At 34.6% G+C, this 27,905-nt stretch overlaps 1 protein-coding gene across 1 annotated transcript; it reads left to right on the top strand.

Annotated features, from left to right (window-relative positions):
- ctsf (cathepsin F) lies at positions 1-27,905 on the top strand. Its single transcript, XM_062964900.1, has 14 exons — positions 1-227; positions 7,488-7,598; positions 11,052-11,127; positions 12,908-13,017; positions 16,106-16,181; positions 16,262-16,375; positions 17,808-17,953; positions 19,232-19,328; positions 19,420-19,500; positions 22,143-22,262; positions 22,430-22,494; positions 24,158-24,248; positions 25,269-25,327; positions 26,246-27,905. Exons 1-14 carry the CDS (start codon positions 57-59, stop codon positions 26,318-26,320), a joined length of 1,392 nt encoding a protein of 463 aa, XP_062820970.1. The 5' UTR covers positions 1-56; the 3' UTR covers positions 26,321-27,905.

Raw genomic sequence — 27,905 nt, 5'->3', positions numbered from 1 at the left:
GCCCCTTTCTGGGTGGGGCCAGCTGCCAGAGCGGATTCTCCTCATTCGAGGTGAGGATGGCGAAGGCGACGCATCTTCTCTGCGGGATTTTGCTCTTGTCAGCCGCTGAGGCGCTGAAGGAAAGCCCGAGCGGCCAGGCGAAGGACGCTGCTCGCTTCGCCTTGGCCCAGGCCGGTCTCCAAGGGAAGGACGGAAGCTTTTGGGCGCTGCGGTCCGCCAAGAGCCAGGTCTGTTATTATTATTATTATCATCACTATTCTTACTCTTTTCTCCTATGGATTAATTCCATTCAGGCTTCTAACAACAACCCTGCGAGGTAGGCCAGGTTCAGAGCCAAGTTGGATTTATTTTCTAATGATACTTATCATCATAAAGTACAATAGCTATTTTCTAATACAGTAAAGTCTCACTTATCCAACATAAACGGGGCGGCAGAATGTTGGATAAGCGAATATGTTGGATAATAAGGAGGGATTAAGGAAAAGCCTATTAAACATCAAATTAGCCAACCTGAATATAAACCGAGGCACCTAATTTTACCACAAAAAATCTGGGAAAACATTGACACCAGTATAAGCCAAGGGTGGTAAATTTCAGAAATAAAAATAGATACCAATAAAATTACATTAATTGAGGCATCTGTAGGTTAAATGTTTTTGAATATTTACATAAAGCTCAAATTTAAGATTGTCCAACTCTGATCAAATCATCATTCTCATCTTCTTCAATGTCAATGTGCTTATGTATCCTTTTAATAATAATAGAGTAAAATAATACATGTAATAATAATAATAAATACAATACATGTACAGTAGAGTCTCACTTATCCAACGTTCTGGATTATCCAACGCATTTTTGTAGTCAATGTTTTCAAAACATCGTGATATTTTGGTGCTAAATTCGTAAATACAGTAATTACTACATAGCATTACTGTGTATTGAACTATTTTTTCTGTCAAATTTATTGTTAAGCATGATGTTTTGGTTCTTAATTTGTAAAATCATAAACTAATTTGATGTTTAATAGGCTTTTCCTTAATCCCTCCTTATTATCCAACATATTCGCTTATCCAACATTCTGCCAGCCTGTTTATGTTGGATAAGTGAGACTCTACTGTACCAATAAAATTACATTAATTGAGGCATCAGTAGGTTCAATGTTTTTGAATATTTACATAAAACTCTAATTTAAGATAAGATTGTCCAACTCTGATCAAATCATTATTCTCATCTTCTTCAATGTCAATGTCCTTATGTATCCTTTTAATAATAATAGAGTAAAATAATACAGTAGAGTCTCATCCAAGCTAAACGGGCCGGCAGAAGCTTGGATAAGCGAATATCTTGGATAATAAGGAGGGATTAAGGAAAAGCCTATTAAACATCAAATTAGGTTATGATTTTACAAATTAAGCACCAAAACATTATATTATACAACAAATTAGACAGAAAAAGTAGTTTAATACGTAGTAATGTTATGTTGTAATTACTGTATTTACGAATTTAGCACCAAAATATCACGATACAGTAGAGTCTCACTTATCCAAGCTAAACGGGCCGGCAGAAGCTTGGATAAGCGAATATCTTGGATAATAAGGAGGGATTAAGGAAAAGACTATTAAACATCAAATTAGGTTATGATTTTACATATTAAGCATCCAAACATCATGTTATACAACAAATTTGACAGAAAAAGTAGTTCAATACGTAGTAATGTTATGTTGTAATTACTGTATTTACGAATTTAGCACCAAAATATCACGATATATTGGAAACATTGACTACAAAAATGGCTTGGATTATCCAGAAGCTTGGATAAGCGAGGCTTGGATTAGTGAGACTCTACTGTACATGTAATAATAATAATAATAATAATAATAATAATAATAATAATAATAATAATAGATACAATACATGTAATAATAGAGTAAAATAATAAATGCAATAATAATAATAAAAATAGAGTAAAATAAATGTAATAGTAGCAACAATAATAGAGAAAAATAATCAATGTAATAATACCAATAATAATAGAGAAAAATAATAAATGTACCATATATTCTTGAGTATGAGCTGACCCAAATATAAGCCAAACAGGACCCTCACCCGAGTATAAGCCGAGGGGGGCTTTTTCAGTCTTAAAAAAGGGCTGAAAAACTAGGCTTATGTTCGAGTATATACAGTATGTTGAATTTCTGTGCCAAGTTTGGTCCAGATCCGTCACCAGATGGGTCCAGTGTTCTCTAAATACAGGTGAACTATAACTCCTGGAGGTCAAGGTCAGTCACACCCAAACCCCACCAGTATGCAAAGTTGGCAGTTTTGGGTCTGTGTGCCAAGTTAGTTCCAGGTCTATTGTTGGTGGTGTTCAGAGTGCTCTTAGATTGCAGGTGAACTATACATCCCAGTCCCTACAACTCCTATAAATCATAGCGAATTCTCCCCAAACTTCTCTCTCTAGTACAGGGGTCCTCAAACTTTTTAAGCCGAGGGCCGGTCCACAATCCTTCTGACTGTTGAGGGGCCGGATTATCATTTGAAAAAAAAAATACAATCAAATTCCGATGCACACTGGATATGTCTTATTTGTAGTGCAAAAACAACAACAACAACAACAACGAAAGAACAATACAATATTTAAAAATAAAAACAATTTTATCAACATACATTTATCAGGATTTCAATGGGAAGTGTGGTCCTGCTTCTGGCCAATGAGATAGTCAAGTTAATTAGGGTTGTTGTTGTTGTTGTTGTTGTTGTTGTTGTGTGCCTTCAAGTCATTTCAGACTTTGGGCGAGCCTAAGTCTAAAATCTATTTATTTATTTATTTAATATTTACTGCATTTATTTACTACATTTGTATCACACCCTTCTCACCCCAAAGGGGACTCAGAGTGGCTTACAAATTATGTGTACATACAATATATTATATTATTAGCATAGCACAGTATTAGCATTATATATTACTATATTGAACTATACCACTATACTGTAATATTATTAATAATATTATATGTAATATAGAATATATAATTAATATTATTATATGGTATTATTATTAGTGTTATATTGTATTACATTATAATATTATTATCAATATTATATGTACATACAATATATTATATTACAGTAGAGTCTCTCTTATCCAACACTCGCTTATCCAACGTTCTGGATTATCCAACGCATTTTTATAGTCTATGTTTTCAATACATCGTGATATTTTGGTGCTAAATTAGTAAATACAGTAATTACTACATAGCATTACTGTGTATTGAACTACTTTTTCTGTCAAATTTGTTGTGTAACATGATGTTTTGGTGCCTAATTTGTAAAATCATAACCTAATTTGATCTTTAATAGGCTTCTCCTTAAGCTCTCCTTATTATCCAACATATCCGCTTATCCAACGTTGTGCCGGCCCGTTTATGTTGGATAAGTGAGACTCTACTGTATTAGCATAGCACAGTATTAGCATTATATATTACTATATTGAACTATACCACTATACTGTAATATTATTAATAATATTATATGTAATATAGAATATATAATTAATATTATTATATGGTATTATTATTAGTGTTATATTGTATTACATTATAATTATCAATATTATATGTACATACAATATATTATTAGCATAGCACAGTATTAGTATTATATATTACTATATTGAACTATACCACTATACTGTAATATTATTAATAATATTATATGTAATATAGAATATATAATTAATATTATTATATGGTATTATTAGTGTTATATTGTATTACATTATAATATTATTATCAATATTATATGTACATACAATATATTATTAGCATAGCACAGTATTAGCATTATATATTACTATATTGAACTATACCACTATACTGTAATATTATCAATAATATTATATGTAATATAGAATATATAATTAATATTATTATATGGTATTATTATTAGTGTTATATTGTATTACATTATAATATTATTATCAATATTATATGTATATACAATATATTATATTATAAAACTGAGGGCGGGGGCCAGGTAAATGACCTTGGAGGGCCGCATCCGGCCCCCGGGCCTTAGTTTGGGGACCCCTGTTCTAGTAGGTTCAGTTGCTTTGTGCCGTAGAAAAGAATAGGAAGGGTTACTTACATACTTACTTACTTAGGAAAGGATTAAGAGAGAGGCAGTGGGCGGGGTCATGCAAATTCCACACCAATGGAGAAAGGAACCCTGGGATGTGGCACTCACTGTGACCTACAATGTCAGTGTAGGGAGGGGGTTAAACCTCGAAGACTTTCATGGCCGGAATCACAGGGTGGTGCTGAGTTTTCTGGGCTGTCTGGCCATGTTTCAGAAGCATTCTCTCCTGACGTTTCGCCCACATCACCCTCATCTATTATTACTGTTATTATTGTTGTATTAACTCTTGTTTTATTGCCTTATTGTGTTTTATCTTTTGCATATTGTGTAATGTATTTTACGCTGTTGTTTTTGTAAACTTTGCTGATTGTGCTTTGCCCCATGTGAGCCGCCCCGAGTCCCTGCGGGGAGATGGTGGCGGGATATAAATAAAGATTAATTATTATTATTATTATTATTATTATTATTATTATTATTATTATTATTATTATGTGGAGGCTGGATTACCCTTGGGACATGTATAAATAAAGTTTTATTATTATTATTATTATTATTATTATTATTATTATGTTTTATTTTATTATGAGACAGCAAACAAGATAGATATGCTGGATTTCGTATCACAAAATCACAAGTCGAACACTTCCAAATGTCTAGGACTGTGATGTATTTTCGGATGATGCGTGCAGATTCCAGTAGGGTGGCCTTTTGCAGTTGGCAGATCATAATTTTGTCAATGTCTATTGTTTCCAAATGCCGGCTGAGATCTTTTGGCACGGCACCCAGTGTTGTTGTTGTTGTTGTTGTTGTTGTTGTTGTTGTTATTATTATTATTATGATTATGTGGAGGCTGGATTACCCTTGGGACATCTATAAATAAAGTATTATTATTATTATTATTATTATTATTATTATTATTATTATTATTATGTGGAGGCTGGATTACCCTTGGGACATCTATAAATAAAGTTTTATTATTATTATTATTATTATTATTATTATTAATATTATGTGGAGGCTGGATTACCTTGGGACATCTATAAATAAAGTATTGTTATTATTGTTATGTGGAGGCTGGATTACCCTTGGGACATCTATAAATAAAGTATTGTTATTATTATTATTATTATTGTTGTTATGTGGAGGCTGGATTACCTTGGGACATCTATAAATAAAGTATTATTGTTATTATTGTTATATGGAGGCTGGATTACCCTTGTGACATCTATAAATAAAGTATTATTATTATTATTATTATTGTTATGTGGAGGCTGGATTACCTTGGGACATCTATAAATAAAGTATTATTGTTATTATTGTTATGTGGAGGCTGGATTACCTTGGGACATCTATAAATAAAGTATTATTGTTATTATTGTTATGTGGAGGCTGGATTACCTTGGGACATCTATAAATAAAGTATTATTGTTATTATTGTTATGTGGAGGCTGGATTACCCTTGGAACATCTATAAATAAAGTTGTTATTATTATTATTATTATTATTATTATTATTTATGGGCTGTCTGTGTAAGTGGACACCTGTGCCACATACGCATTTGCACTTTTATTATGTGTATAGATAAAAGATAGATAGATAGACGACCCTCTTCCTACGGATTTGCTATTATTGATATTTATTTTCCTGCCTGTTGGGTTGTCACAACGTCCCTGCCGGGTAGGCGGTGTCGAGAGGCTGTTTCTGCTGATCTGGGCTCCGGGGTTTCATGCCTCTGCGGCTCATGATCCTCTCCTTATTGGATTGGCAATCCGCTTGCCTTGAAGTAATTACTGTGGACGGATTTCTCCTCGGTGAGCGGCTTCTGGGGCGCCTACGTGTGGGAATCTGCCGCTCTCTAATTAACGGGCTCGTTAGCCACCCCGCGCTGCCATTGACCTTCATCTGTATTGATCCTGATTGGGCCCGACGAGCGGCAAAGAGATTGGCACAGGTGTTTATGCGCTCCGGGGGATCCACAAGTAGGTCAGGGCCTGGCCGTGGGCGGACAGGAGACACGTGCCCCACAGTTTCCAATAATAATAATAATAATAATAATAATAATAATAATAATAATAACTTTATTTTTGTACCCCGCCTCCATCTCCCTAATAATAATAATAATAATAATAATAATAATAATAATAACTTTATTTTTTACCCCGCTTCCATCTCTCTAATAATATTATTATTATTATTATAGTGATATTATATATATTATATATATAATTATATTATAATAATATTATATGGTGATGGGCACACTGGGTGCCGTGCCAAAAGATCTCAGCCGGCATTTGGAAACAATAGACATTGACAAAATCACGATCTGCCAACTGCAAAAGGCCACCCGACTGGGATCTGTGCGCATCATCCGAAAATACATCACACAGTCCTAGACACTTGGGAAGTGTTCGACTTGTGATTTTGTGATACGAAATCCAGCATATCTATCTTGTTTGCTGTGTCATACAATAACAACAACAACAACAACAATAATACATCACACAGTCCTAGACATTTGGGAAGTGTTCGACTTGGTGATTTTGTGAAACAAAATCCAGCATATCTATCTTGTTTGCTGTGTCATAATAAAATAATAATAATAACTTTATTTTTGTATCCCACCTCCATCTCCCTAATAATAATAACTTTATTTTTGTACCCTGCCTCCATCTCCCTAATAATAATAATAATAACTTTATTTTTGTATCCCGCCTCCATCTCCCTAATAATAATAACTTTATTTTTGTACCCCGCCTCCATCTCCCTAATAATAATAATAATAACTTTATTTTTATACCCCGCTTCCATCTCCCTAATAATAATAATAATAATAATAACTTTATTTTTGTACCCTGCCTCCATCTCCCTAATAATAATAATAATAATAATAATAATAATAATAACTTTATTTTCGTATCCCGCCTCCATCTCCCCGAAGGAACTCGGGACGGCTCACATGGCGACAAGCCCTATCCACGTGGATTAAAACACAATCAGCAAAATTTAAACATTATAGCTATATAAAACAACATCAATTTGGAACCTGAATAGTAATAATTACTGGACATTTGTGCATAGAACTCTAGAACAAATAGTGCGCACAACACTACCGTTCACTAGGGAAGCAGGGTCAGAAGCAGAGATGAGCTCAGAGGAGGAGACTCCAGGTGTACAGTCTAATGAGCAGTTAGATAGGAGATTTATGTTTACTCAACACAGGGCTGCTCAACAGTTTGCGAAGGTCAGGACACTTGTTAGCAATACATTTCTCTGCCTCCTGCCTGGACACAATTTCTCCACCGTTCCTGTTCAAAATCCTTCTTTAAAATGTGCTTTTTTGCTTCCAGGTGGTCAACGGGATCAAGTATTACCTGGACGTTGCCTTATTGAAGACTGAATGCGGACTGAGCGAGTCTGAGGCCGGTGGTTGCCTCTCTGTCACAGAGCCAGAGCACATGGTAGGAACTGGTTTCCTTCTTCGAAACCATTGCCATTAAAAAGACCTTTCTAAAATCTGTATATTTATTTTTCCCCAGCAATAGAAGTGTCATAATAATAATAATAATAATAATAATAATAGTAGTAGTAGTAGTAAAACACACATTACATTTTTAATATATAGATTAATATTAGTGAACAAAACTGTGCCCATTTTCCTTTGGTTCTTTATAAAGGGTTTCCGTCCTTGACATTTCTGTGCATTTCTTTGTTGTATGACTATGTCTTTTTGTGGCCAAATTTGGTGTGATTGGGTCCAGTGGTTTTGTTGTTTACTCCTTAGTAAAACACACATTACATTTTTTTATATATAGATTAATATTAGTGAACAAAACTGTGCCCATCTTCCTTTGGTTCTTTATAAAGGGTTTCTGTCCTTGACATTTCTGTGCATTTGTTTGTTGTATGACTATGTCTTTTGTGGCCAAATTTGGTGTGATTGGGTCCAGTGGTTTTGTTGTTTACTCCTTAGTAAAACACACATTACATTTTTAATATATAGATGAATATTACTGAACAAAACTGTGCCCGTCTTCCTTTGGTTCTTTATAAAGGGTTTCTGTCCTTGACATTTCTGCGCATTTGTTTGTTGTATGACTATGTCTTTTGTGGCCAACTTTGGTGTGGTTGTTGTGTGTCTTTCGGGCTGTGTGGCCATGTTCCAGAAGCATTCTCTCCTGACGTTTCGCCCACATCTATGGCAGGCATCCTCAGAGGTTGTGAGGTATGGAGAAAACTAAGCAACTTAGTTTTCTCCATACCTCACAACCTCTGAGGATGCCTGCCATAGATGTGGGCGAAACGTCAGGAGAGAATGCTTCTGGAACATGGCCACACAGCCCGAAAGACACACAACAACCCTGTGATCCTGGCCATGAAAGCCTTCGACAACACAACTTTGGTGTGATTTGGTTCAGTGGTTTTGTTGTTTACTCCATAGTAAAACGTCACATTACACACACACACACACACACACACACACACACATATATTATATATACACACTAGCTGTGCCCGGCCATGCGTTGCTGTGGCAAAGTGGTGGTGGTATTGGTTAAAAATTGTTGTGTAATTTTTATTTGACGTTATTTGTATTTTTTAATTAATTTTATTGTACGTTATCTTTTTATGTATTATATTTCATTATTTTCTTGTATTATTTTTAGTTATTTTCTGTTATTATAGTATTTTAGTGTATTAATTTTTAGTGTTTTTAATTATTTTTTAGTGTTTTTTATTATTTTTTATTGGGTTGCTATGAGACCAAGTTGGAGGAGCTTAGCCTTCTAACTGGCAGCAATTGGATAAAAGGAATTATTCCTCTCTCTCTCTAATTAGGACTTTATTTTTCTTTTCTTTTTGTTGTATCAACCTAGAGGCGTGGATGATGGGTTGTGTTGTCAAATTTCAAGGTTGGGGGGCCTGTAGTTTTGTTGTTTTGTGAGTCGCCGTGATGCCATCACTCATTTATATATATAGATATGAAATCCTAGAGTTGGAGGAGACCCCCATATTCATTCTGGGCGGGATGGCAGCACTCTGTGCATGCTCAGAGAGGCCCTGCGGCCTGGAGGCCTCTCCTTCTGCTTTGTGAAAGGGAGGGAATGGGGTGCCCGCTCGCTCTTTCCGCTCACATGCCACCTTGTGACCCGGGCTCAGCTGAATCCCTTTTGGCCGCACTTCCTCTCCAAACAAGGGCAGCTCAGTGGGACGGTCAGCTGACCGAGGATAATCCCAATAGAAGGAAAGGAGGTAAAAGAAACCCCCAATCCCGGCCATTGCCAAATCACCGTCCCCAACTTCCCTAAGTTTAACCTTGGGTCTCCAATTCACACAAAACAGCTTTTTTGTCTTTTGCGACCCTCTATTCTGATTCTAAAGTGTTGTGAAAAAAAATCTGTACGGGGTTCGTGTTGGATCTATTATGGAATTACAAAATTTTTGTGACTTTATTTGCCCCCCAAGTTTCAGAACGTTTCGCTCCTCCGCTGATGGTCAGAAAAGTTTTGAAGTTTTTACAAACAACATTTTTCTAAAAACTACACAAGCTATCCCCTCGAATTTCATCCAGCCTTTGTTATAATAATATTATTAATAATAGTAGTAATAATATTACTGGTGCACCTTACCCAACCTCCCTGTTTTAATCCATGTTTTTATTAGTTCTTGTCATTTGTTTTTATTGGCTAATGTTTAAATTTTTATAATTGTGCATGTCTTTCATCTATTGTTGTGTTTTATATTGCGATTGTTTTTATTCGGGCTTGGCCCCATGTAAGCCGCCCTGAGTCCCCTTTGGGGAGATAGAGGCGGGGTATAAAAATAAAGGTGGTCCCGGTGGTGATGGGCACAGTGGGTGCCGTGCCAAAAGATCTCAGCCGGCATTTGGAAACAATAGACATTGACAAAATTACGATCTGCCAACTGCAAAAGGCCACCCTGCTGGGATCTGCAGCATCATCCGAAAATACATCACACAGTCCCAGACACTTGGGAAGTGTTCGACTTGTGATTTTGTGATATGAAATCCAGCATGTCTATCTTGTTTGCTGTGTCATAATAATAATAATAATAATAATAATAATAATAATAATAATAATAATAATAATAATAATAATAATACAAAATACATCACACAGTCCTAGACACTTGGGAAGTGTTCGACTTGTGATTTTGTGATATGAAATCCAGCATGTCTATCTTGTTTGCTGTGTCATAATAATAATAATAATAATAATAATAATAATACAAAATACATCACACAGTCCTAGACACTTGGGAAGTGTTCGACTTGTGATTTTGTGATATGAAATCCAGCATATCTATCTTGTTTGCTGTGTCATAATAATAATAATAATAATAATAGCAAAAATTCCAGGGGTCACTCAATCCAACCCCTTTTATTCTGCCATACAGCAAAAGCACAATCAAAGCACCCCCAACAGATGACCACCCAGCCTTTGTAATAATAATAATAATAATAATAATAATAATAATAATAATAATAATAATAATAGAATATCCTAAAACACGCTATAAAACACTACGGGTTTCCCTTTCGACCGGGCTTTGTGGGCTGCTTTCCACAATGCTTCTATTAATCTGCCCCAGAGAGTTTTTAATAATCTATCCTGTGTTTATTACGATTTTACCATTTATGTGTTTTAAATGCAATTTTTTATCCTGTATTTTTGTTTTAATTGATATATTGTATTACTGTTTTATCTTTTTATAGTGTGATTTGTATTATGTTGCCTATATTTTGTCCTATGTTGTTTGGGCGTCTTCCCCATGTAAGCCGCCCCGAGTCCCCGCGGGGAGATGGTGGCGGGGTATAAATAAAGTTTTATTATTATTATTATTATTATTATTATTATTATTATTATTATTATTTCTCTTTCCTCTCCTCCCAGTCGTGCCGGTTTGAAGTCTGGACCCAGCCCTGGGCCGACCTGAAAGAACTGGTGAAGCAAGAGTGTCGCCCGGCCGGTAAGTCGAGTCTGACTCAGGCCTCTCGGCCCGTAAATAAAACGATTGAGGCTTCATCTCACGAAGCCATCCAATTTGCACAATTTTCACTTGGGGGAAACCGGGTCTCTGCCTCCTTTAGAGACATCATTGTGAAGTTGCTGCAAGCACTCGGATCAGCTAGGATATGGTGAGACTTCTACAAACAAACAATAAATCAGTAAGCTATAGGACTATAAAAACTAAAATTATAAAACAATAAAATGCTGCAGTAAGAAGCAATTACTAGTTAACAACAAAGCAGACAAACTACAAAGGCTCTGACGGTGCTGCTGGCACCTGCAAATAGCTCTGCTTGCTATGAGCTGAATGCTCAATCATAACTATCCCGCTGTTTGTATTTTATGGCTGTAAAGAGTGTCAAGCTTAGGAGGCAAACATGCAGAGTTCTATGTGTTGTCGAAGGCTTTCATGGCCAGGATCACAGGGTTGTATGTTTTCCGGGCTGTATGGCCATGTTCTAGAAGTATTCTCTCCTGATGCGCTCTGCTTGCTGTGAGCTGAATGCTCAACCATAAGTATCCCGCTGTTTGTATTTTATGGCTGTAAAGAGTGTCAAGGTTAGGAGGCAAACATGCAGAGTTCTATGTGTTGTCGAAGGCTTTCATGGCCGGGATCACAGGGTTGTATGTTTTCCGGGCTGTATGGCCATGTTCTAGAAGTATTCTCTCCTGATGCCCTCTGCTTGCTGTGAGCTGAATGCACAACCATAAGTATCCTGCTGTTTATATTTTTGGATGCTTTGCCATATGGCTGTAAAGAGTGTCAAGCTTAGGAGGCAAACATACAGAGTTCTGTCTTTAAAATCGAGGGAAAATCCCCAAAAACACAGCAGAGCATCCAAAAATATAAACAGCAGGATACTTATGGTTGAGCATTCAGCTCACAGCAAGCAGAACGTGATGCGCTCTGCTTGCTGTGAGCTGAATGCTCAACCATAAGTATCCCGCTGTTTGTATTTTATGGCTGTAAAGAGTGTCACACAGCAGAGCATCCAAAAATATAAACAGCGGGATACTTATGGTTGAGCATTCAGCTCATAGCAAGCAGAACGTGATGTGCTCTGCTTGCTGTGAGCTGAATGCTCAACCATGAGTATCCCGCTGTTTGTATTTTATGGCTGTAAAGAGTGTCACACAGCAGAGCATCCAAAAATATAAACAGCGGGATACTTATGGTTGAGCATTCAGCTCATAGCAAGCAGAACGTGATGTGCTCTGCTTGCTGTGAGCTGAATGCTCAACCATGAGTATCCCGCTGTTTGTATTTTATGGCTGTAAAGAGTGTCACACAGCAGAGCATCCAAAAATATAAACAGCGGGATACTTATGGTTGAGCATTCAGCTCACAGCAAGCAGAACGTGATGCGCTCTGCTTGCTGTGAGCTGAATGCTCAACCATAAGTATCCCGCTGTTTGTATTTTATGGCTGTAAAGAGTGTCACACAGCAGAGCATCCAAAAATATAAACAGCGGGATACTTATGGTTGAGCATTCAGCTCACATAAAGCAGAACGTGATGCGCTCTGCTTGCTGTGAGCTGAATGCTCAACCATAAGTATCCCGCTGTTTGTATTTCATGGCTGTAAAGAGTGTCTAGCTTAGGAGGCAAACATGCAGAGTATGTATGTATATATGCGTGTGTGTGTGTGTGTATATACACACACACACACACACACACACACACACACACACACACATATATATATATATATAATTTTTCTCTTATCTTCTTCCTCCAGAGCCCTCTGAGATCGCCCAGGTGTCGGAATGGGGAGCCTGGGAGGTCCTTCACCCCAAGGCTCCGGATACGGAGGGCGAGGAGTCGTCCCAGGAGGAGAAGAACTTGCAGGTAGGACCTTTATAGACTCTATTGCGGGGGTGGAGGAGAAGAAGAGCAAAACACACACAACACCCCTGCTACCGTGTTTCCCCGAAAATAAGACAGTGTCTTATATTAATTTTTGCTCCCAAAGATGTTCTAGGTCTTATTTTCAGGGGATGTCCTATTTTTCCATGAAGAAAAATTCACATTTATTGTTGAACAAAAAAATGAACATTTATTATATACTGTACAGTAGTTGACATCACAAACCAGCATAACCAGACAAACTGTGAATCCTGTCAAGAATTTGTTACTACCAATATTTCCATGTACAACACTCTATGGTACGTACATTTACCAATCCTGCATGCTTTGGTGTTCTGTTCAGCGGGCATGCTTCCAAACAAAAACTTTGCTAGGTCTTACTTTCAGGGGAGGCCTTATATTTAGCAATTCATCAAAACCTCTGCTAGGTCTTATTTTCTGGAGATGTCTTATTTTAGGGGAAACAGGGTAGGTAGGCATGTGAATCCATCCTTTCATGGCCGCCTCCTCCAACTGCATAGTGGGATGGACTGTCTCCAAAACAAGCAGTTAGGTCCGATCCAAAAATCGAAACACTGCAGAGTCTTGGTCACAGTGAAGCAGAGAGTTTACAGCACAGCCTCTGGCATTTGGTAGCTCACCACTTAAATAAGTATACTTATTATATTATAATAATATTATCTATATATATAAAAGAGTGATGGCATCACGGCGACCCACAAAACAACAAAACTACAGGCCCCCCAACCTCGAAATTTGACAACGCAACCCATCATCCACAGCTCTAGGTTGATACAACAAAAAGAAAAGAAAAATAAAGTCCTAATTAGAGGGAGAGGAATAATTGCTTTTATCCAATTGCTGCCAGTTAGAAGGCTAAGCTCCTCCAACTTGGTCTCCTAGCAACCCAATAAAAAATAAGTAAAAACACTAAAAAATACAATAAAAAACTATAATAACAGAAAATAACTAAAAATAATACAAGAAAATAATAAAATATAATAAATAAAAAGATAACTTACAATAAAATTAATTAAAAAAATACAAATAATGTCAAATTAAAATTACACAACAATTTTTAACCAATACCACCACCACTTTGCCACAGCAACGTGTGGCCGGGCACAGCTAGTAATGTAATAAAATATAATAATAACACACTATTATAATTGTATATTATATATTACAATATATTATATATTATTATTATTATTATTATTATTATTATTATTATTATATATTATTATATATTATAGCACTTTTAACTTCCTCCATGTTTACAAGTCTCACTTAGCGCACTGTTGCCCAGTTCATTTTATGATTTCATTCCTGTGTTTTAACTTGTGTTCTATTAAAGATTGTGATTTTATTTTATGTTTTTAAATTTTCATTTCATTTGGGCCTTTTTTGGTACTTGATGTTACTGTATGTTCGTTTTGTATCTGTAAGCCGCCCCGAGTCCGACCGGGGAGATGGAGGCGGGGTATAAAAATAAAATTATTATTATTATTATTACATGTAATATTACTAATAATATTGTACTATAGTGGTATAGTACAATATAATATATAATGCTTATATTGTGCTATACTGATAATATAATGTACTAGCTGTGCCCGGCCACGCGTTGCTGTGGCGAAGTATGGTGGTATGGGAAATAAAGTATTGAGGAATTGTATATTGTATATTGATAATCTTATATTATCTGCTTAGAACTGGATTATATGAGGCCCCTTCTTCACAGCTGTATAAAATGCACACTGAAGTGGATTATATGGCAGTGTGGAGTCAAGATAATCCAGTGCAAAGCAGATAATATAAGATTATAAATGGGTTATATAGCTGAGTGGTAGGGCCTTGAGTCTACACTGCCATATAATCCAGTGCAAATTAGATAATCTGTGGAAGAAGCCTAAGTGAGGCCTAAATCTGCCTGTCCCCTAACTGAACCCTGGCTGTCCCTTGGCTGAGTTGGTTGCTAGGAGACCAAGTGGGCAGAGATTAGCCCTCTAAACTGGCAGCAATTGGATAAAAACAATTATTGCTCTCCCTCTAATTAGGACTTTATTTTTCTTTTCTTTTTGTTGTATCAACCTAGAGGCATGGATGATGGGTTGTGTTGTCAAATTTCGAGGTTGGAGGGCGTATAGTTTTGTTGTTTTGTGGGTCGCCGTGATGCCATCACTCTTTTATATATATAGACTAGTTGTGCCCGGCCACGCGTTGCTGTGGCAAAGTGGTGGTGGTATTGGTTAAAAATTGTTGTGTAATTTTTATTTTACGTTATTTGTATTTTTTATTAATTTTATTGTAAGTTATCTTTTTATTTATTATATTTTATTATTTTCTTGTATTATTTTTAGTTCTTTTCTGTTATTATAGTATTTTATTGTATTAATTTTTTAGTGTTTTTAATTATTTTTTTTAGTGTTTTTTATTATTTTTTATTGAGGTGCTAGGAGACCAAGTTGGAGGAGCTTAGCCTTAACTGGCTACATTAATTGGATAACAGCAATTATTCCTCTCTCTCTAATTAGGACTCTATTTTTCTTTTCTTTTTGTTGTATCAACCTAGAGGCATGGATGATGGGTTGTGTTGTCAAATTTCGAGGTTGGGGGGCCTATTGTTTTGTGGGTCGCCGTGATGCCATCACTCATTTATATATATATAGATGTATATATAATTTGTGAGTCCCCTTCGGGGTGAGAAGCGTGGGATATAAATGTTGCTATTAAATAATAAATAAATACTTGAGCTCTGGCTTTCATCCGTGGACTCTCTCCAAGGCAAGCAGTTAGTTGTAATTAAAAAAAAAAACCACTGCAGAGTCTTGGTCACAGTTTGCAGAGAGTTTATAGCACAGCCTCTGGCATTTATTACCTCACCGCTTAAATGAGCATAATTGAGCTCTGGCTTTCATCCATGGAGTGTCTCCAAGGCAATGGTTAATTTGGATCCAAAAAAACACTGCAGAGTCTTGGTCACAGTGAGCAGAGAGTTTATAATTTTAGAAATATATTCTTGTGGGTGAGGGTTTATTTATTGTGGCTCGTCCCTTTTCTTCCGCAGGGCGACTCCTTGCACCAGCTTTCCCTTTTCAAGGACTTTGTGGCCACCTATCAGAAGAGCTACAAGGACCAAAGGGGTGAGCCAAGGGGCGGTTCAATCGTCACGCTTCTCCTCTAATTAATTAAGTTAATTAATTAATTGCCTTCTTCCCCGCAGAGGCCAAGAAGCGCTTCCAGATCTTCGTCGAGAACTTGGAAAAGGCCCGGGTCGTCCAGCAGCTGGACCGGGGCAGCGCCGAGTATGGAGTCACCAAATTCAGCGACTTAACAGGTAGTTAAGGAGGATGAAGGGACCCCAAAGGCCATCCAGTCCACCCCAAAGCAGAAGAGCCTACAATCACATAGACCTTTTTTGCTGCAGCGTCACAGCTTGTAGTCCATTTATTATTATTATTATTATTATTATTATTATTATTATTATTATTATAATTATTATTATTACTATTATTTAATTTTATTTCTTACCCACCTCTTGGCTTATGTCCAACTTGTAACCTAATAATAATAATAATTATTATTATTATTTACCTGTCCAGCTTGTAGTCCAATAATAATAATAATAATAATAATAATAATAATAATAATAATAATAACTATTATTATCACTATTATTTTGTTTCTTACCAACCTCTTGGATTATGTCCAGATTGTAGCCTAATAATAATAATAATAATAATAATAATAATAATAATTTTATTTCTTACCCACCTCTTGGCTTATATCCAGCTTGTTCCCCATTTATTATTATTATTATTATTATTATTATTATTATTATCACCACTACTATTTTATTTCTTACCTGTATCTTGGCTTGTGTCCAGATTGTAGCCTATTATTATTATTATAATACAGCCCGAAAGACATACAACAACCCTATTATTATTATTATTATTATTATTATTATTATTATTTTATTTCTTAACTGCCTCTTGGCTTATGTCCAGCTTGTAGTCCACTGATGATGATGATGATGATGATGATGATAATAATATGTCTTACCCACCCAGGTTGTAGTCCAATAATAATAATAATAATAATCCAGCATATCTATCTTGTTTGCTGTGTCATAATAAAATAATAATTACTTTTATTTTATTTTATTTCTTAACTGCCTTTTGGCTTATGTCCATCTTGTAGTCTACTAATAGTAATAATAATAATAATATAATAATAATACCCACCCAGCTTGTAGTGCATTGATTATTATTATTATTATTATTATTATTATTATTATTATTATTTTATTTCTTACCCACCTCTTGGCTTATGTCCAGCATGTACTCTAAATATTATTATTATTATTATTATTATTGTATGACACAGCAAACAAGATAGATATGCTGGATTTCATTTATTATTATTATTATTATTATTATTATTATTATTATTATTATTAATATATTTCTTACCCACCTCTTGGCTTATGTCCAGCTTGTAGTCTAATTATTATTATTATTATTATTATTTTATTTCTTACCCACCTCTTGGTTTATGTCCAGCTTGTAGCCTAATAATAATAATAATAATAATAATAATAATAATAATAATAATATAATTTTATTTCTTACCCCTCTCTCCTTGTGGCTCGAGGCCAGTTACAGCATAATTAAAACACGTAAACATTTTAAGAATTCTGTCAATATACATATTAAAATGTTTTTCTATAGAAGATACATATTATAGCCTTTTTTTCTCCTTTCCAGAGGAGGAGTTCCGCACCATGTACTTGAACCCAATGCTGGCCAAACAGCCCGTCCGGCCCATGAAAGTGGCTCCGACCTCTCATGACCCGGCTCCGGAGGAATGGGATTGGAGGGACTACGGGGCTGTTACGGTGGTCAAGGACCAGGTGCGTCATCATCGTGATGATTATTATCCATAATAAGAATATATTTATTATTTTAGTAATAATAATAATAATAATAATAATAATAATATTTATTATTATTATTATTATTATTATTATTATTATTATTATTATTATTATTGAATCTAGAGTTGAAAGAGACCCCAAAGGCTATCCAGTCCAACCCCATTCTGCTATGAAGACACAATCCAATCCCTCCTGACAGATGGCCGTCCAGCCACTATTTAAAAGCCTCCGGAGAAGGAGAATCCATCATCATCATTATTATTTTCCATTATTATTTTTATTATTATAGAATCATAGTTATTATATAACAACAACAACAACTGAACCTAGAGTTGAAAGAGACCCCAAAGGCCATCTAGTCCAACCCCATTGGCAGGAAGGCACAATCAAAGCCCTCCCGACAGATGGCCATCCCGCCTCCTCTTAAAAGCCTCCTGAAAAGGACACTCCATCATCATCATCATTGTCCAAAATTATTATTATTATTACTAATATTATTATTATTATAAAGATGAGTTTCAAATAATAATAAGGCTTTTACAATAATAATAGTAATAATAATAATAAGCCTAATTTTATTATTATTATTATTTTATTATGACACAGCAAACAAGATAGATATGCTGGATTTCATATCACAAAATCACAAGTCGAACACTTCCCAAGTGTCTAGGACTGTGTGATGTATTTCCATTATTATTATTATTATTCTTATTATTATTCAATAATAATGATAACTGCATCCTAGAGTTGGAAGAGACCTCAAGGGCTATCCGGTCCATTGACAGGAAGACATCAACAAAGCCCTCCTGACAGATGGTCATCCATCCTCTGCTTAAAAGCCTCCAGGAAAGGAGATTCCTTAATCATCATCAAAAATTATTATTATTATCTTATTATAGCACATAATAATATATTATTATTATTGTAATTATTATTATTATTATTATTATTATTATTATTATTATTATTTATATCCAATCCCAACCCATTATCCAATCCCAACTCCATTTTGCCATGAAGACACAATCAAAGCATTCCCAACAGATGGTTGTCCAGCCTTTTGTTTCAAAACTCTCCAGAGAAGGAGACTCTGTCATCATTATTATCCAAGATTATTATTATTATTATAGAATCTGAGAGAGGGGAAGGGACCCCAAAGGCCATCCAGTCCATCCCTGCTTCTGCCATAAAGGAAGGCACCACCAAAGCCTTCCCGACAGATGACCATCTCTCTGTGTTCTCTCTGCGCAGGGGGCCTGCGGATCCTGCTGGGCGTTCTCGGTCACGGGGAACGTGGAAGGGCAGTGGTTCCTGCAGAAGGGCTCCCTGGTGTCGCTCTCGGAGCAAGGTAGGCAGCAGGCCGGCCCTGCGAGGGAGGACGGGGATCCCGTCCCATTCCTGTCCTTTAATTCATTCATTTCTTCTCCCGTCCTTTGCAGAACTTCTGGACTGCGACGCCTTGGACCAGGCCTGCGGAGGGGGGCTGCCCTCCAACGCCTACGAGGCCATCGAAGGGCTGGGTGAGTCTGGGCAGGGCGGGACACAAAAGCCCCTCCACCAGGATTTAGCTTTTGCAATAATCATTTAGTAATACAGTAATTATAATAATACTATTTTGTAATAATTAAATATAATAATCGTAAGAAGAAAAATTACGGTAGGTCATTATCATTCATCCCTCCTTTTTATTGCACAGCCTTATTATTATTATTATTATTATTATTATTATTATTATATTGTGTTACAGTAGAGTCTCACTTATCCAACGTTCTGGATTATCCAACACATTTTTGTAGTCAATGTTTTCAATATATCATGATATTTTGGTGCTAAATTCATAAATACAGTAATTACTACATAGCATTACTGTGTATTGAACTACTTTTTCTGCCAAATTTGTTGTCTAACATGATGTTTTGGTGCTTCATTTGTAAAATCATAACCTATTTTGATGTTTAGTAGGCTTATCCTTAATCCCTCCTTATTATCCAACATATTCGCTTATCCAACATTCTGCTGGCCCGTTTATGTTGGATAAGTGAGACTCTACTGTATTATTGTATGACACAACAAACGAGACGTCTATGCTGGTTTTCGTATCACAAAATCACAAGTCGAACACTTCCCAAGTGTTTAGGACTGTGTGATGTGTATTATTATTATTATTATTATTATTATTATTTACTTGCAGGAAAAGCACAATCAAAGCATCCCAAACAAATGGCCACCCAGGCTTTGTAATAATATTATAATATAATAGGAGCAACCCCAGTCAAGCCACATTCTGCCAAACAGGAAAAGCACAATGAAAGCACACCCAAAAGATGGCCACACAGACTTTGTAATAATAAAAATAATAATTATTATAGGAGCACCCCAGGGCCATCCAGTCCAACTCCCTTCTGCCAAGCAGCCTTTGTAATAATAATAATAATAATAATAATAATAATAATAATAATAATAATAATAATACTATTTTGTAATAATAATTTAATATAATAATCGTAAGAAGAAAAATTATGATGTGTCATTATCATTCATCCCTCCTTTTTATTGCACAGCCTTATTATTATTATTATATTGTGTTATTATTGTATGACACAGCAAACGAGACGTCTATGCTGGTTTTCGTATCACAAAATCACAAGTCGAACACTTCCCAAGTGTTTAAGACTGTGTGATGTGTATTATTATTATTATTATTATTATTATTATTATTATTATTTTATAATAATAATAATAATAATAATAACTCCTTGCAGGAAAAGCACAATCAAAGTACCCCCAACAGATGGCCATCCAACTTTTGTAATAATAATAATAATAATAATAATAATAATAATAATAATAATTAATAATAGGAGCAACCCCAGTCCAACCGCCTTCTGCCAAGCAGGAAAACCACAATCAAGCACCCCCCAATAGACAGCCATCCAGTCTTTGTAATAATAATAATAATAATAATAATAGGAGCAATCCCAGTCCAACCGCCTTCTGCCAAGCAGGAAAAGCACAATCAAAGCACCCCCCAATAGATGGCCAGCCAGCCTTTGTAATAATAACAATAATAATAATAATAACATTAACAATAACAGTAACAATAATAATAATAATAATAATAATAATAATAATAATAATAATAGGAGCAACCCCAGTCCAACCGCCTTCTGTCAAGCAGGAAAAGCACAATCAAAGCACCCCCAATAGATGGCCAGCCAGCCTTTGTAATAATAACAACAATAATAATAATAATAATAATAACATTAACAATAACAGTAACAATAATAATAATAATAATAATAATAGGAGCAACCCCAGTCCAACCGCCTTCTGCCAAGCAGGAAAAGCACAATCAAATCACCCCCAACAAATGGCCATGCAGCCTTTGTAATAATAATAATAATAATAATAAAAATAATAAGTAATAATAGGAGCAACCCCAGTCCAACCGCCTTCTGCCAAGCAGGAAAAGCACAATCAAATCACCCCCAACAAATGGCCATCCAGCCTTTGTAATAATAATAATAATAATAATAATAATAATAATAGGAGCAACCCCAGTCCAACCGCCTTCTGCCAAGCAGGAAAAGCACAATCAAATCACCCCCAACAAATGGCCATCCAGCCTTTGTAATAATAATAATAATAATAATAATAATAATAATAATAATAATAGGAGCAACCCCAGTCCAACCGCCTTCTGCCAAGCAGGAAAAGCACAATCAAATCACCCCCAACAGATGGCCATCCAGCCTTTGTAATAATAATAATAATAATAACAATAATAATAATAATAACATTAACAATAACAGTAACAACAACAATAATAATAATAATAATAATAGGAGCAACCCCAGTCCAACCGCCTTCTGTCAAGCAGGAAAAGCACAATTAAAGCACACCCAACAGATGGCCACCCAGGCTTTGTAATAATAATAACAACAACAACAACAATAATAATAAATAGTAGTAGTAGTAATAATAGGAGCAACCCCAGGGGTCATCCAGTCCAACCCTCTTCTGCCAAGTAGGAAAAGCACAAGCAAAGCACCCCTAATAGATGGCCAGCCAGTCTTAATAACAATAATAATAATGATACGATTTATCTGGAATATTAGTTCTTCTTCCTCGAGTATATTACGACTTGCTTTCCTTTTTCCAGGCGGCCTGGAGACGGAGGGCGACTACAGCTACGAGGGGTTTGAGCAGAAATGTAACTTCTCCAAGGAGAAGGTGGCCGTGTACATCAACAGCTCCGTGGCCATCTCTCGGGACGAGAAAGGTGCGTCTCTTGGGACCTTACGGAGCGCAAAGGCAGGGCTTTGTAGTGCATTCTTCCCCTATTTTTTAACCCCTTTCTTCCTTTCTTTCTTTCTTTCTTTCTTTCTTTCTTTCTTTCTTTCTTTCTTTCTTTCTTTCTTTCTTTCTTTCTTTCTTTCTTTCTTTCAGAGATTGCAGCCTGGCTGGCCAAGAACGGGCCCATCTCCATCGCCCTCAATGCCTTCGCCATGCAGGTAGGGGACTCTCTAACATTTATTAATAAAGTCAATTTGTAATTGTACAAAATGCATAAGGTTGTGGGTGAACTACAACTCACATCATGCCAAACTTCATCAGTACTTTCTCGGAGTTCGCCTGGCATGATGTGAGTTGTAGTTCACCCACAACCTTATGTGTGTAGTCAATTAGCCACCTTGATTAGCATTTAATGGCCTTGTAGCTTGAAAGACTGGCTGACACCTCCCTGGAGGAATCCTTTGTTGGGACGTGTTAGCTGGCCCTGATTGTTTCCTGTCTAGAATTCCCCACTTTTCAGAGTGTTATTTACTGTCGTGATTTTAGAGGTTATATTGTTCTGTTTTATTATACCACGGTAATTTGTATACAGTAGAGTCTCATCCAAGCTAAACAGACCGGCAGAAGCTTGGATAAGCAAATATCTTGGATAATAAGGAGGGATTAAGGAAAAGCCTATTAAACATCAAATTAGGTTATGATTTTACAAATTAAGCATCAAAACATCATGTTATACAACCAATTGGACAGAAAAAGTAGTTCAGTATGCAGTAATGCTACGTAGTACAGTAGAGTCTCACTTATCCAACACTCGCTTATCCAACGTTCTGGATTATCCAACACATTTTTGTAGTCAATGTTTTCAATATATCATGATATTTTGGTGCTAAATTTGTAAATAAAGTACACTAGAGTCTCACTTATCCAACATTCGCTTATCCGACGTTCTGGATTATCCAACATATTTTTGTAGTCAATGTTTTCAATATATCATGATATTTTGGTGCTAAATTCGTAAATAAAGTACAGTAGAGTCTCACTTATCCAACACTTGCTTATCCAACGTTCTGGATTTTCCAACACATTTTTGTAGTCAATGTTTTCAATACATCGTGATATTTTGGTGCAAAATTCGTAAATACAGTAATTACTCCATAGCATTTCTCTGTTTTGAACTACCTTTTCTGTCAAATTTGTTGTATAACATGATGTTTTGGTGCTTTTGTAAAATATGAATTTGTAAAATCATAACCTAATTTGATGTTTAATAGGCTTTTCCTTAATGCCTCCTTATTATCCAACATATTCGCTTATCCAACATTCTGCTGGCCCGTTTACGTTGGATAAGTGAGACTCTACTGTAATTATTGTATTTACAGATTTAGCACCAAAATATCACGATGTATTGAAAACATTGACTACAAAAATGCGTTGGATAATCCAGAACCTTGGATAAGCGAGTCTTGGATAAGTGAGACTCTACTGTACTGTATTTACGAATTTAGCACCAAAATATCACGATATATTGAAAACATTGACTACAGAAATGCCTTGGATAATGCAGATTGTTGGATAAGCAAGTCTTGGATAAGTGAGACTCTACTGTAAATATAATAATAATAATAATAATAATAATAATAATAATAATAATAATAATAATAATAATATGTCACTGAAGGTAACATATTATTATTATTATTATTATTATTATATTTACAGTAGAATCTCACTTATCCAAGACTATACTTATGTGTTGTCAAAGGCTTTCATGGCCGGAACCACACGGTTGTTGTGTGTGTTTCCCAGAAAACACAACAACCCAACTATGCTCAGGCTTTAAATTATTTCCAATCACCGTTTTCTTCTCCTTCCTTCCGGCAGTTCTATAGAAAAGGCGTCTCCCATCCATTCTTCCTCCTTTGCAACCCGTGGATGATCGACCACGCAGTCCTCTTGGTGGGCTATGGCACACGTAAGTAAAACAGGCTTAGCTCATACTATACCATACTGTAGAATAATAATAATAATAATAATAATAATAATAATAATAATAATAATAATAATAATAATAATACCGTATATACTCGAGTATAAGCTGGGATTTTTCTGCCCTTTTTTTTGGCTGAAAAAGCCCCCCTCGGCTTATACTCGGCTGAGGGTCCTGGTCGGCTTATATTCAGGTCGGCTTATACTCAAGTATATATGGTATATTTATTTTTTTCTCTATTATTATTGGTACTGTTACATTTATTATTTTACTCTATTAATTATTATTACATTTATTATTTCACTCTATTATTGTTGTTATTTTTACATTTATTTTACTCTAATTTTATTATTAATAATACATTTATTATTTTACTCTATTATTACATTTATTATTTTACTGCATTTATTATTATTATTATTATTACATGTATTATTTCACTCTATTATTCTTAAAAGGATACATAAGCACATTTACACTGCAGAGGAGGAGAATAATGATTTGATCAGAGTTGGACAGTCTTATCTTAAATTTGAGCTTGATGTAAATATTCAAAAACATTTAACCTACTGATGCCTCAATTAATATAATTTTATTGGTATTTATTATTTATTAATTTATAAATATATAATATATTGTATATAATTATAATATTGATAATAATATTAAAATGTTATACAATATACTAATAATATAATATAATAATATTAATTATATATTATATATTAAATGTAATATTACTAATAATATTACCATATAATGATATAGTACAATATAGTAATTTAATGCTTATATTGTGCTATGCTAATAATATATTGTATGTTCATTTGATTTGTAAGCCACTCTGAGTCCCCTCCGGGGTGAGAAGAGCGGGATGTAAATGTAGTAAATAAATAGTAAATAAATAAAACACGCGGAGGACCCAAGTTTGCCCATGCTTGAATTAGACACATCCAAATCCGGCTTATACTCAGGTATATACGGTAATTCCCTTTTTTTTTCCAGGTGGGGCGCTCCCATTCTGGGCCATTAAGAACAGCTGGGGCGAAGACTGGGGAGAAAAGGTAAGCGAAAAGCACCGAGAATGTTAGCCATACGATTATTATTAGGATCATTATTCATTTATATCCTGTTTATCAACCACAAAAAGTGGATCGACAACAAATCAGATCAAGGAAGATAAAGGAAAGGAATATATCCTGTATTTTCTCTCCACAAGGAGACTCAAATCAGTTATGTATCTATTATTATTGTTGTTGTTGTTGTTGTTATTATGTTTATATGTTTATTTTTATCCTCAAAGCGGCTATGCATCTATTATTAGTATTATAATATATAATGTTTATTATTATTATTGTTGTTATTATTATCATCATCATCATCTCTTCACAAGGAGACCTAAAGTGGCTATGTATCTATTTACTAGTATTAGTATATATTATTATTATTATTGTTATTATTTATATCCCGCTATTTCTCTCCACAAACAAGACTCAAAGCAGCTATGCATTTATTATTATTATTAGTAGTAGTAGTAGTAGTAGTAGTAGTAGTAGTAGTATCTCTTCACAAGGAGACTCTAAAGTGGCTGTGTATTACTAGTATTAGTATTAGAATGTGTTGTTGTTGTTATTATATTATTATTATATTCCACTATTTCTCTCCACAAATCAGACTCAAAGTGGCTATGTATCTATTATTGCTATTATAATGTATTATAATGTATTATTATTGTTATTAGTAGTAGTATCTCTTCACAAGGAGACTCAAAGCAGCTATTATTATTACTACTACTTTTATTATATTTATTTATACAGTATCTTGCTTTTTCTCTTCACAAAGAAACTCAAAGTGATTGCTTCTTCTTCTTCTTCTTATTTATAAATCACTCAAAACAGCTATTATTGTTATGAAGATGATGATAATGATGATGATGATAATGATTATTATTATTATTATGTCCCCACTTGCCTTTTTTTCAGGGCTACTACTATTTGTACCGAGGAAGCCGAGCCTGTGGCATGAACACCATGTGTAGCTCCGCGGTTGTGGATTAATTATGAATCGGGGATTAATTAATTAATGTCTTCAAAATGACCAAGACAACTTTCTCAAATCTGAGCATTTATTTGGAAGAAAGAAGACACGGAGCAGAACTTCGGGGCCTGACAAGCAAACATAGGACTCAGTTTGGAAATGCATTATTTATGCAGTATTTATTCTGAGAAAAAAATATTATTTTCTCTGAAATTAGGTCAAAACTAAACCCTCTCAGAGCGGGTCTTCTAGAGCTTTTTATTTGGAAGACAAATAATAGTAATAATAATAATAATAATAATAATAATAATAATAATAATAATAATAATAAAAACAAAGAACAGGATTCGAGACCCAGCAAACAATGGGTTAGGAAGATTATTATTGTTGTTGTTGTTATTTTGAATATTTTCAGATTTTTTCACACAATAATTATAATTATTATTATAATTTTAAATACAATAAAGTCTCACTTATACAAGCTAAACGGGCCGGCAGAAGCTTGGATAAGCGAATATCTTGGATAATAAGGAGGGATAAAGCCTGTTAAACATCATATTAGGTGATGATTTTACAAATTAAGCACCAAAACATCATGTTATACAACCAATTTGACAGAAAAAGTAGTTCAATACACAGTAATGTTATGTTGTAATTACTGTATTTACGAATTTAGCACCAAAATATCATCATGTATTGAAAACATCCACTACAAAAATGCCTTGGATAATCCAGAACATTGGATAAGCAAATGTTGGATAAGTGAGACTCTACTGTATATTTTAATTGAATCTTTCCAGATTTTTTTCACATAATAATAATAATAATTTTAAATATATTGTTACTGAATATTTCCAGATTTTTTCACATAATAATAATAATATTATTAATATTATTATTATTATTATTATTATTGTGCAAAAAAATCTGGAAATATTCGATTAAAATATATTTTAAATAATAATAATAATAATAATAATAATAATTTAAATATATATTTTAATCAAATATTTCCAGATTTTTTTTGCACAATAATTATAATAATAAAGCCAAAAAACAGGATTCGGGGCCCAGTAAGCAATGGGTTAGGAAGTTGCAGTATTTCTTGCTTTTGTTTTAAATATCCATTGACCTGTTTTTCTGATAATTCCCATATTAGATCACAGATCAATGTAGTTTTTTATTGCTTGGGACTCTGCTATTTAAAAATAAGCCTAACTAATACTATGCTATATCCCTGATGTGATGTTAATATTGAAATGCACACATAAAAAAGCTAATTAAGAAAGCTAACTTAATGTAACACAGTTTTCCTGTACTATACATGTATTTTTAATTTTTATTTAAAGTATTATTTCTTCTGTTTTATTTTTATTTTTTGCTAGTTAGTTGCCGTTAATGGAGATTCGATTGTACTTGAAAAATATTGGAACACTTCTTCCCGGATGAAGAATGCCGAACCATGTTTTATAGAAGGGTTATTTTTCTAGAAATTGAAAGGATTTTTTCCCCAAAAGACTGATGGCTCCGGTTGCTTAAGGTTTCGGTTAATTCTCTTACTTCCGTATTTTTCTGCACTAAATAAAATTGACTGTTGTGACCCGA

The sequence above is a fragment of the Anolis carolinensis genome, unplaced genomic scaffold, assembly GCF_035594765.1.
Source record: "Anolis carolinensis isolate JA03-04 unplaced genomic scaffold, rAnoCar3.1.pri scaffold_14, whole genome shotgun sequence".
Lineage (NCBI taxonomy): Eukaryota > Metazoa > Chordata > Lepidosauria > Squamata > Dactyloidae > Anolis > Anolis carolinensis.
The sequence above is the reverse complement of the archived record's forward strand: the minus strand, read 5'-3'. Positions and strand labels throughout refer to the sequence as shown.

Coding starts and splice junctions, on each gene's coding strand:
- ctsf (XM_062964900.1), top strand. CDS start 57: ATGGCGAAGGCGACGCATCTTCTCTGCGGGATTTTGCTCTTGTCAGCC. Junction 7,599..11,051: donor TCACAGAGCCAGAGCACATG/GTAGGAACTGGT, acceptor CTCTCCTCCCAG/TCGTGCCGGTTTGAAGTCTG. Junction 13,018..16,105: donor AGGAGGAGAAGAACTTGCAG/GTAGGACCTTTA, acceptor TTTCTTCCGCAG/GGCGACTCCTTGCACCAGCT.